This window comes from Oryctolagus cuniculus, chromosome 6, assembly GCF_964237555.1.
Source record: "Oryctolagus cuniculus chromosome 6, mOryCun1.1, whole genome shotgun sequence".
In the NCBI taxonomy this organism is placed as follows: domain Eukaryota; kingdom Metazoa; phylum Chordata; class Mammalia; order Lagomorpha; family Leporidae; genus Oryctolagus; species Oryctolagus cuniculus.
The window spans coordinates 105302287-105314123 of record NC_091437.1 but is presented as its reverse complement, the minus strand read 5'-3'; the positions used below and the strand labels follow the sequence as shown (position 1 = coordinate 105314123).

Below are 11837 nucleotides of genomic sequence, written 5' to 3'. Positions count from 1 at the left end.
TCTCCGTTATACAGAGAACTGAAGCCTGAAGAGGTTAAGTACCTTGACCACTGTCACGCCGTTAAGTGTTTGTGAACATCTGATATTAACTGTGGCTTTTCAGTCTCATCGCTCCAGGCCTCGCTCAGTGCCCAACGCACAGTAGGGGCTTTATACAAGCTTATTGAGTAAATAAGTAAACCAGTAAGCTCTGAAGGTTTCAAATGCTGGTTGTCTTCCCCTAAGAGTTGTTTTGAAAACCTTTCTTGGAGCTGTAGGTGCGTTCTGCGGCTCTCTTGGGCACCATTGCCAGTGCCCGCTCACCTGCATCACCAGCAAACTGACAGAGAAAGGTATCGTCAGTGGCACCAAGGCGCTGATGGTGGCCAAAGCTCTGATGACCTCAAGATGCACAGCTTCCTCCCAGGTGGACCCCCACTGGCTACCATTCGGGTCCCTTCCCACCTACTGGCCGCTGTTAAAACCTCTTCTACAGAGAGACGCTGGAGCCCTGGTTTGAGGTTGAGCTCTGTGCCTCCGGGAAGTCCTGCTTGCTCACCTGTGGGGAGGCCCCCCACCGGGCTTGCCCTGGGAGTGACTTCCTACATCGGGACTATCTCTTCTGCAAGAGGTCACAGAGAAAGGCAGCTTGCTGAAATGCAAACCCCTCCACCCAGCTGCACAGTCCAGCAAGGAAATGAGCCTGCAAAGGAACTCAAAATGGGCACGTCCTCAGGACAGATGAATTACCAAAAGCAGCAGCTTTAACCAAAGCTCCTCACGGGCAGCTGGCAAAAGGCACCTTTTCCAAAGGGCCAGAGCTGGGCTGCCCCACTCGGGCTGCGGGGTGTGTGTGTGTGTGTGTGTGTGTGTGCATTCTGGGGAACACAGGGCTTAAAGGCCTTCAGGGGTGCATCCCCTCCGCATAGCAGGTGGTGGAAGCTGGGCCCGGTCTAATTCCTCCCTTTCTTTCCTGGTTATAATGGCGCTGCCTCGCCTACTTCATCTTGATCTCAAGTGCCTTCCCAAACTATGAAAAGGCCTTCCCACACCTTATAAAATATCCCTGCCCCCTTGTTTTTCCTTATCAAAAGGGGCGCCCAGGCTGGGACACATCTGTGACTATTTTACTTGTGCATTGTCTGACTTCCCCTGGGGATGTGGGATCCAGGAGGGTGGGGCTGGGTGACCTTTGGGTCACCTCTGTCTTCTCAGACCGCTGCTCAGTGCCTGGCACAGTGAAGGTGTGAATATGTGCTGTTGCATGAATGAAATAATTAGAGTAAGAAGCAGGAGAAACTCATTTCTTTTCAAACCAAGGGTTTTCGGGCCCGGCGCTGTGGCTTAGCGGGTAAAGCTGCCGTCTGCAGTGCCGGCATCCCATATGGGTGCTGATTCAAGTCCCGGCTGCTCCTGTTCTGATCCAGCTCTCTGCTATGGCCTGGAAAAGCAGTGGAAGATGACCCAAGTCTTTGGGCCCCTGCACCCACATAGGAGACCCGGGAGAAGCTCCTGGCTCCTGGCTTCGGATCGGTGAAGCTCCAGCCATTGCGGCCATTTGGGGAATGAACCAGCAGATGGAAGACCTCTCTCTCTCCACCCGCCTCTCCTTCTCTGTGTAACTCTTTCAAATAAATAAATAAACCTTAAAAAAAAAAAAAGGGTTTTCTTTACTAACCTTTTGTTTGAGGGGGAGACACAAACACACACGTGTACATACACAGAATGAATGAATGAATGAATGAGTTCCCATCTGCTTGTACAAAGCAGGCACTGGGCCAGGGCTGAAGCCCGGAGCCAGGAACTCAATCCAGATCCCCTTCATGGGTGGCAGGGCGCCAACCACTTGAACCATTACCATTGCCTCCCAGGGGCTGCATTAGCAGCAGGCTGGAGTCAGGCACTCAGACAGGGGATGTGGGCATTCTACGTGGCCTCTTAACCAGCAGGTCAACCATCCACGTCAGAATGTCATTTCTGAGAGAAATCATGCCTGAGTGACAGCTATCTCATTCGGGTACCAACGTGGAGCCAAGCTTGCGGAACCCCACCCTGTCTTTTTCTCGCACCTGCAACCTGTCACTCTTCAGTGCCTGTCCACAGAGGCAGCAATGGGCCCAAGCAGGAAAGGCCGAGGCAGCAGATGAGAGGGGCCAGCAGGCGGGAGCGTGGGCACACTGACTCTGGGGCAGGGTGGCCTGTCACTTCAGGGGAAGCCACTGAGCTCAGGGTGGCCTGTCACTTCAGGGGAAGCCACTGAGCTCAGAGGGACTTTGGAAAGCACAGGAGGGTCGCTGGGAGGGTCTCCTACGCCTGGACCTTCAGACTTTGGGAAGGGAGAGGCAGGGGCTCCTGGTGCCTTGACTGAGGCCTGAGGGATTGGAAAAGCAGCTTTGAGCTGAACTTGCGGTTGTGTGACAGCAGCACCCCCAGAGCGCTGTCACCTGTGAGCAGCCAGAGAGAAAGCAGGGGGTGGGCTGGATCTGACTGACAGCTGACAGGCGGCGCGTGGTGGAGCATCAGGAAGCAGGGGGGGTGTCTAGGTGCCAGCAACGGACAAGTGCAGGGGGGCTAAGCCAGGGACCCAGCCTAGAGGGAGAAGCGGGTCAGGGCACGGAGGGCCGAGGGGCCAGAGGTGAGTGCTGTAAGCGCTTTAGTGGGATCTAGGAGGCTGCAGAACGTGTGGAGGGGTTGGGGGTGAGGAGGTGCTGAGACAGGAACCAGGGAATGAGGTTCAGGTCGCCCAGCGTGGTGACCAGGTGTTTCAGGGCGGCACTGAAAACACGGACGCGGTCCAGCATAGGAAAAGCTACTTGCCAAGGGGAGCACATTCCTCTGGCACTCTCAACCACGTCCCTATAGCTTTATTTCACAGAGCCGGCTGCAAGCCCATGCGTGCATTTAGCCACCATAAGGGACAGAGACGACCGGGTTTTCAAATTCACAGTAACCCTCCTGCCCATTTCTACAAAACCTGGCATTAGGAATGGATCTGGGGATGTAAAACCGTATATTTTTTTTTTTTTTAAATCTGTCCTCCTTGGGGGGAGGGTCTCGTGGGACCTCACGTAGCTCCTAATAGGCGCCACCGCACAGCCAGGCCAGAGCAGAAGGGCTGCTCGTGCTCTCCCGCAGCGAGGCGGGGCCCAGAAATAAACGCCCAACCCGCCACCCTGTCGCCCGCGGAAAGGATCTAGCCGCCGACGCCTGGGGAAAAGAAAAGAAAAAAAAAAAAAACAAAAACATAATGAATATCCCCAAGGATCCCCCACTCCCTCGCTTTCAGCCCAGAAAACAAGCGCTCCATTGCCCCGGAAATTACAAGCACCGGGGAATTCACTCCATCCCGGAGGCGTCTGGCTCCCCGCGAGGCCAAGGGCCCCAACCCCGAAAAAGGACATCCCTCAACCCAAGTCCTGCCCCTCCAAGCGGCCGGCCCCTGGGACGGCGGCCACCGCGGGCGCGCCCGGCGCCTGGGCGGCCCTCTCCCCGCTTCCCGGCTTGGCTGCCCCGAGCGGCCGGCGCGCGGCCGGGCCAGGTGCACCAGCTGCGGCCCCGCCAGCGGCGCGCGCCCTCCGGTCGCCGGACACAGGCGGCCACGCAGCCGAGATTTACGGCGTCGCTGGGCGGCGGTTTCCGGGGCCGGCCGGCGCCCGGGCTCCGATTACAGGTTCACACGGGGGGCCCAGCCCGCGGCCGGCCGCCCAGCTCCGGCCTGCGCGCCATCGCGCGGCCCCGCTCCTCCGCCTGCCCATTCTTCTCCATTCATGCGGACGCCCAGCGCCGCCGCCGCCGCCGCCAGCGCGGCCGCCGTCGCCGTCCGCCCGGATTGGCTGGCGGCCGCGGCGCCGGCACTTTCCCACGGCCCGCGGCGCGTGCGGCTCAGCGGCGGCGCTGCAGGCGCGGCTCTGGCGCGCGGCCAGGCCAATCGGGGCGCGCGGGGCGGGGCGGGGCAGCGGCCGCCGGCGGGCTGGTGTCCCGGCCCGGCCCCCAGCGCCTCCCCGCCGCCGGCCCACCGCCGCCTGCGCCTCCTCCGTCACCCCCCTACTGCGGAGCCCCCGCGGAGCCGACGCACCGCCGCCGGGGGCGCGGCCCGCCCTCGCCCTCCGCCTCGCTCCGCCCCCCTGCCCTGGCGGCTGCCAATCAGCGGGGCGAGGAGTCGGATTGGCCGTGGCGGGGGTGGTGGTGGTGGGGGTGAAGCTGTTGCCCGGCAGCCGCCGCCCCGCCCCTCCGCCTCCTCGCCCGCCCTCCCCAGGGCCCTGGGAAGGGGCTCAGCGTGGGAAAGGGATGGTTGAGTTTTAACCCGAGGCAGAGCGCGAGCGGGATCAGTGTGTGGCGGGCGCGAGCAGCCGAGCGCGGAGAGGCGCCGCCGTGGTGAACTCCCTGCCCGCCGCGCCGACCCTCCCCAGGAGCCCCGGAGCTGCCGCAGCATGAAGCGCGCTCACCCCGAGTACAGCTCGTCGGATAGCGAGCTGGACGAGACCGTAGAGGTGGAGAAGGAGAGTGCGGACGAGAATGGGTGAGTCCGCGGTGACAGCGAGCGGCCGGGCAGGGCGCGGGGGAGACCTCGCGGGTCCCCTCCCCTCGCTGAACGGGGCCTCCCCTGCCCCTTGTCTCTCTCTCTCTGCCCTTAGAAACTTGAGTTCGGCTCTGGGTTCCATGTCTCCAACCACATCTTCCCAGATCTTGGCCAGGAAACGTCGGAGAGGCGTGAGTCTCTGGATAATCCTTATTTACTTACTGTTGTGACTATCTTGGTTACGCATTAACGGGGAGGACCACCGTTTCTTCCCTGCGGGGTGTCCAGCAGTAGTGGCAATGTCCTCCTTTGTTGTGCCTGCTTTCTGCAGATCATTGAGAAGCGCCGACGAGACCGGATCAATAACAGTTTGTCCGAGCTGAGGAGGCTGGTACCCAGCGCCTTTGAGAAGCAGGTAATGGAGGGAGAAGGGCGAGCTCCGAGTTGCGCGCGCCTTCCGAACCCGCTGCCCCCGAGCCTCGGAGGGGAGCCGCGGCTGAAGTCCTGCGGCGGTTCCCACGCATTTTAGACGCGTTGTTTCCTTGGGTCTACGCTTGACGGTTTCTGTGTGTCCGTGCGTTAAGTTCTCATAGGCCCAGCAATCTTGCTGTTCTCTTCTCCAGGGCTCCGCTAAGCTAGAGAAAGCCGAGATCCTGCAGATGACGGTGGATCATCTGAAAATGCTGCACACTGCGGGAGGGAAAGGTATATGGCTCCGTATTTCCTGGCGGGGCGGGGTGGGGGGCTCCCGACTATGGGGGTGCAGAGAGCAGCGGCAGCAGCGGACCAGACCGGCGCAGTCACCGCCTGGTGTCTCTCATTTCTGAACGGTGCGTGCACTCGCCTGATGGTACATTTTCAAACGCACAGCAACATTTCCTCCAGTGACTTCATCGCCCGCACCCTCTGCAGATTGAGCAAATGCATCTTTTTGGACAATGCCTGTTATTCCCGAAGTCCCCTGAAGTTGGGGCAGCCCTGATTCCAGCCAGGGAGTTCTCACATTGGCTCCTGCCATTTTGAAGGGGAAAAATAAAATAAAAAGCTTTTTTTTTTAAGTATGTGGTCTTGATTTCATAAACAGCATTTTTATAAAGAAAGGAGGTGCCACATGACTCGAAGAAAAACCTGTTGTGGTTCCGTGGAGAAGCCCCAACAGAAGGTAGGAGGCGGACGTCTGTGAGTCTGTCTCCAGCCGGAAAATGCTTAGCTGGGGACCCGGGGCCTGAAAGCCCCGCGATGATAACTTACATCTGTGTGTCTAATGAATTTCACTGCTCTGTGGTTTCTCTGTCCTTGATGTATTTTTTGTTGTTGTTGAGGGAAAACATTAAAGGAATGAACAGAGTTTCATCTGCTGGTAGGGTATAATTCCAATTTCTGCCGGGCAGCTTCTTACTGGGCTTTGAACTTGCATTAGCAAGCACATTCTGCTCATGTTGATTGATGCAAAGATTTTGGCCGACTTGGAAAAAAAAATATGTGGACTTTCCGAACCCATGATTGCCCCGGCTGGAGGCCTGTGAGGTTATTTGCCTGGAAGGGCTGCCAGGGGCGGAAGAAATGAGGGGAAATGAGCCAAAAGTCCTGAGGTCATTCTTTTGTTCTGCTCTTCAGGCTATTTCGACGCGCACGCTCTGGCCATGGACTATCGGAGTTTGGGGTTTCGGGAATGCCTGGCCGAAGTCGCCCGCTACCTGAGCATCATCGAGGGACTGGATGCCTCCGACCCGCTCCGCGTGCGGCTGGTCTCGCATCTCAACAACTACGCCTCGCAGCGCGAAGCCGCGAGCGGCGCCCACGCCGGCCTCGGACACATGCCCTGGGGGAGCGCCCTTGGACACCACCCGCACATCGCGCACCCGCTCTTGTTGCCCCAGAACGGCCACGGGAACACGGCCGCCGCGGCCTCGCCCACGGAACCACACCACCAGGGCCGGGTGCCCGCGGCGCATCCAGAGGCGCCCGCTTTGCGAGCGCCCCCTAGCGGTGGTCTTGGACCGGTGCTCCCCGTGGTCACCTCGGCCTCCAAACTCTCACCACCTCTGCTCTCCTCGGTGGCCTCCCTGTCGGCTTTCCCCTTCTCCTTCGGCTCCTTCCACTTGCTCTCTCCCAATGCACTGAGCCCTTCGGCACCCACGCAGGCAGCAAACCTTGGCAAGCCCTATAGACCCTGGGGGACAGAGATTGGAGCCTTCTAAAGGACTGATGCTGTAGAATGAGGGAGGGGGAAGCTTAAAAAGACCCCAGCTGAGCTGGGCTGTTGCCAACACCACCTTACAGGCGTCTGTAGAGGTAAAAAGGAAGAAGGTACACTTTCACATGAAACTTTTTTTTAAAGACTAAACGTTTGTTGGTTTACTTTTTTCTTCTTAATTTTTTTCTATCATGCCATGTTTTAGCAGTTTTGAAAACCTAGTTGTTAAATATTGTTTAAAATATTAAATTCAAATAGTGTAAGTTAACACTATGTGGTAGGTTTGTCCTGTGCCTAATTTACCTTGTACACCTGTCTGTCTATGAATGATTCCGTTTTTAGCCTCAAAAGTTTTGGGAACCTTAACATTTAGTATTTTGGGTCTGTTTTTTACTCCTTGTATAGTTATGGTCTGTCTTTAGAATTAACTTTCCAAATCTTGATCTCAATGTTAACATGATTTCTGTTTGTGACTATTTTGACGGATGAAGGTGTTGTATAAATAATATTCTTTTTGTGTGGGGGAGGGGAGTATATTGAATTTTATATTTCTGAACAAAGCGTTGACAAATCAGATGACAGCTTTATCCAAGAATGAAGACTAGTTGCTTTGGGCCCTCCCGTAGCAGTGAGGTGAATATGCAGGCTCTCCGTGGCCCGGGAGCCATGTGACCCGCTACTAATATCTGCCGGGACTCTTGCAGCTCTGGCTGAGGTGAGAGAGAGCCACTGGTAGGTGAGGTCTGCATTCCGAGTGTTGCTGGGGAGGAGGAGGAAGCTAGCTGCCTAGAATAAGACGGTGTTGCCAGCCCCAAGCAATGCAATGAATTTTTAATCCCACGGCTCTCAAATTCGCAGATGTCAACATGGCTAAGGGATCCTGGTGTGCACGTGGTCAGCTGAACAGCAGTGGAGCCTTTTAAACCTATAACCTAATTCTCCTGGAACTGCCGTATTTTCTTTCAACTGGAAATTTTTGTCTTGTGTTTTCCTTCTGGTGCATGGAAATGTATGTTGAGATATTAAAAGGGCTGTGTCGCCTTCTCCTCTTTGGTTTATTTAATTTGATTTGGGTTATAAAGGTATCGGTTTGCAGGTTTATTCCCTTAGCAGGTGTAGCTTCAGCGACCTCCACTGAACTGGATTTGACCTCTCCTGTACTGATGTGTTGTGACTAAATAAAAAAAAGAACCAAGTGTCCAGCTGCATCTGCCTTCTTATCTTGACCCTTCCTCTGTTGGCTTAAAATATGGTAGACTTTCTTTCATTTTTGTTTTGCCAGATGGGTTTGCCTATGTTTCCTGCTGTCCCTGTCCTTGGAATGCTAAACTGTGTGGATTTGTGCTGTGGGATAAGGTGACTTCATGAGGATGCAGCGCTTTGGCCTGACACCACAAGGCGACATGGCTAGGTCAGGTGGTCTGGCTCTCAACTGGCTGTCGCTGGACTGGGCAGGCTTAAGTCAGGCTGGGAATTACAGGGGTGTGAAAGAACTCTGGTGGGATCCTTTAAAAGCGTGTCGACCTTTTGACAAATATTTACCGAGAGCACATAGCGTGGCCTCAGTTCTATGCTGAGAACAGGAAATTTTGTTTATTTGTCTTGAAACAGCCAAGCCGCAATGGTGCTGAGTCTGAGACGCCCGTGCCACTGCTGGGGAGGCTGTGGCATGATGGAGACTGGCAGGCTGTAATTCCGCACCTGCACAGCTCCAGGGGTCTTCCCTGGTCTCGTGTCTAAGAAATTCGCTTAACCCTTCAGTTGCACTCGACTCCCTGAATCGCACTGCGAGGAAGCTGACATATGCTTTAGATTAGAACGAAATGCTGCCAGAACAGAGGCAGTCATCGGGGTCCCTGGGGAGGAGAGCCGTCCTCTTGCCTGAAAAGCTAACCGCTGCCAATTAAGCTGCCTGCCTCTTAGCTCGGAAAGGGTTCGCATTGGTCCTGAGAGCAGCGGGGAGGAGAGGGAGAGGATCCACTCTGCAGATGACAAAATAGAGCCTTCCTTTTTCCTGTCCAACCTCTGAGCTCTCCCGCCCTGTCTTGATGGAAAAAAAAAAAAAAAGGCAAAGGGAAAAGTTTGGACTTTGAACTTGAGCAGTGACTTCTGGGTCCCTGTGAAGGGATGGGAGACTGAGTGGTGATTGTGGCTTTGAAGTTCCAGATCCCACTGAAGCTGTCTCTGTGGCCTCAGTCATCCACCTCTCTCGAGGCACAGCTCCGTTCCCGGTGCTGCCTGTGTGGACTGCTGTCAAGTGTCAAGTTTAACTTTGGCACCTGAGTTTTCCAGGGGCATTACAGCATTACTGAACAGCACTGGGCTTCACCGTCTTACTCTCTTACTGTTACCTAGGTTCAGGTGGCTGCGAATACGTTTGCTCTGCTGAAAGCTATGGAACTGCAGCACATGTAGAATTTCCGCTTCCCACACTGGTGACTGCACATTGTGATCTGGTTAGTACTTTTCTCTTTTGCGGGAGGCATGAGAGTCATTTTTAAGGATACGTATTTTTCCAAAGACTCATTATGGTTTCTTTTCTTCCCTCCCTCCCTCCCTCCCTCCCTCCCTCCCTCCCTCCCTCCTTTCCTTCCTTCCTCTTCCTTTCTTTCTTTTTCTTTCTCTTCTCCTCCTCCTCATCCTCTTCCTCCTCCTCCTTCTTCTTTTGAAAGGTTTATTTATTTATTTGAAATCAGAGTTAGAGGCAGAGAGAGAGAGAGAGATATCTTCCATCTGCTGGTTCACTCCCCAGATGGCCGCAATGGCCAGAGCTGTGCCGATCCAAAGCCAGGAGCCAGGAACTTCTTCTGGGTCTCCCACTTGGGTGCAGGGGCTCAAGGACTTAGGCCATCTTCTACTGCTTTCCCAGGCCATAGTAGGGAGTGGGATCACAAGTGGAGCAGCCAGGACTCAAACCTGCACTCGTATGGGATGCCGGCAGTGCAGGCAGTGGCTTCACCCGTTACACCACAGTGCCAGCCCTCTGGTTTCTTTTCTTAACTAATTTATAATTATAAATTTCTTTATATACATATGTTTCTTAAATAATTTATATATCTACATATATGTGTGTGTGTTTGGGGGACACACACATACACACACATACAGAGCCTCTATCTGTTAATGCACTCTCCAAATGCCTGTGACAGCCAGGGCTGGGCCAAGGCTAAAGCTTGGAATTGGAAACTGAATTCCGATCTCCCGAGTGGGAGGTTGGAACCTAGCTCCCTGCTGTCTTCCATTGTGTGCATTAGCGGGAAGCTGGAATTGGCAGCTGGAATCGAATCTAGGCATCCTGACACGGTACATGGGTGTCCTACCCACTTGACCATCTTCATCACCAGGATCAATGCCTGCCCTTTAAAGTGGGAATGGTACAGGTGGAGTCAGAGCGTCCCAGGAAGCAGGATATGACGATAAGTCAGTAGAATGTGGAATAATAAATGTAAGAAATTCCCATTTCTGTTTTTTTTTTTTTTTTTTTGACAGGCAGAGTGGACAGAGAGAGAGACAGAGAGAAAGGTCTTCCTTTGCCGTTGGTTCACCCTCCAATGGCCACCGCGGTCGGTGCGCTGCGGCCGGCGCACCACGCTGATCCGATGGCAGGAGCCAAGAGCCAGGTGCTTTTCCTGGTCTCCCATGGGGTGCAGGGCCCAAGCACCTGGGCCATCCTCCACTGCACTCCCTGGTCACAGCAGAGAGCTGGCCTGGAAGAGGGGCAACCGGGACAGAATCCGGCGCCCCAACCGGGACTAGAACCCGGTGTGCCGGCGCCGCTAGGCGGAGGATTAGCCTAGTGAGCCGCGGCGCCGGCCCCCATTTCTGTTTTATTGATGCAATTTACAAGGTCATCAGTGTCAGCTTACTTTTGGATTTATATGTTTACAGTACATCTACCCGAGTGAACAAAACTATTTTAGATTACCCATATTAAGGAAATAATGTTCCATTCATAAAGAATCTTGAAATGCCTCAATAATTAGCCACTTATTTTCATGAGCTATATTATTATGAATTACTGGAATCAAGGATAGGTGAGCAGAATTCCTAACTAGAAAAACCTCTAAAAGAAAAACCCAAGAAATACCATTTCTAATTTATTCGGAGCCAATTTAGGCTGTGATTTTTATTCGGCTTTTCATTGCCCCACTCTTTCTCACTAAGATTATGGTATTTTAAATATAGATTACTTAAATTTGAAGTCCCTCAGGAAGACTCTATCTCCTAGTTATACTCTCCTCCAGCCTTCTGGTCTACCACAGTATTGCAGCTTTGATGCCTTCGTTAATTTCCAGTGATGATTTATAATTTAAATAACTTCAGAGCTAACATCATCTGAGACACTGCTTCAAATGTGGCCCAGTTTCTTTCACAACCAGAGCTCCGAGAAAGAGGGGCATCTTGAGTTGCCACCAGAATTCTGGCTTCAGGTTTGCTCTTCCCTACTAGGGTGACCTTGGATAAGTCCTTGAACTTCTTGGGGGGACCTCACTTCCCTCATCTGTCAAGGGAAGTGGTTGAAGTGGATGCAGAGCTCAGGTGTGTGCTCACAGAGACGGGCACTGCTGGGGTAGAATGTGGGGGTGCAGAGCCAGGTGAGTGATGACCCAGGGAGCAGGTGTTCCCAGCACCCATCCGGCTTGAAGCGCCCTCTGCAAGGTCACACCAATTGTGCTGACCCAGTGTTACCACATCTTTGAAGCTTTCAAGAGCATCTTCCAGTTTTGATTCTTATGTGAAATTGCCCAGTTTTTTTTTTTTTTTTTTTTTTTTGCCAGTTGGTAACTCATTCACCAAATGGGTTTTCCAGTATGACTGGGCCAGTGGGTAGTAGCCTTTTCTCAGCACCTAGGGCGCCCATCTGAGTGACTCTCTGGAGAGCTGGCATCTTCTAATGTGTTCTGCATACATGACCTTTGTGCTTAATGAGCAGTACAAGCCTAGCGTAAGCAGTGCAATAGTTTAATGATGTCATATAAAGATCACAGGCAAGTGTTTTTGAATTGCTTCTGGGTTTTCAAATTCCCTGAAGGTAAAAGAAAGCAGGGAGTGAGAAGCAGAGAGCATTCTTCTTGCTCCTAGTGCTCAGCACGTCACAGAAAGCCCTTCAGAGGGTGCTCTGCACTTGGCCTCTGGGTCCCC

General features: G+C 53.8%; 1 protein-coding gene across 1 annotated transcript; it reads left to right on the top strand.

The window, feature by feature from the left end:
- The first annotated feature begins 4149 nt into the window (after nucleotides 1–4149).
- Nucleotides 4150–7895, top strand: HEY1 (hes related family bHLH transcription factor with YRPW motif 1). Its single transcript, XM_008255689.4, has 5 exons — nucleotides 4150–4498; nucleotides 4614–4689; nucleotides 4830–4913; nucleotides 5122–5203; nucleotides 6116–7895. Exons 1-5 carry the CDS (start codon nucleotides 4410–4412, stop codon nucleotides 6697–6699), a joined length of 915 nt encoding a protein of 304 aa, XP_008253911.2. The 5' UTR covers nucleotides 4150–4409; the 3' UTR covers nucleotides 6700–7895.
- Nucleotides 7896–11837: the final 3942 nt, after the last annotated feature.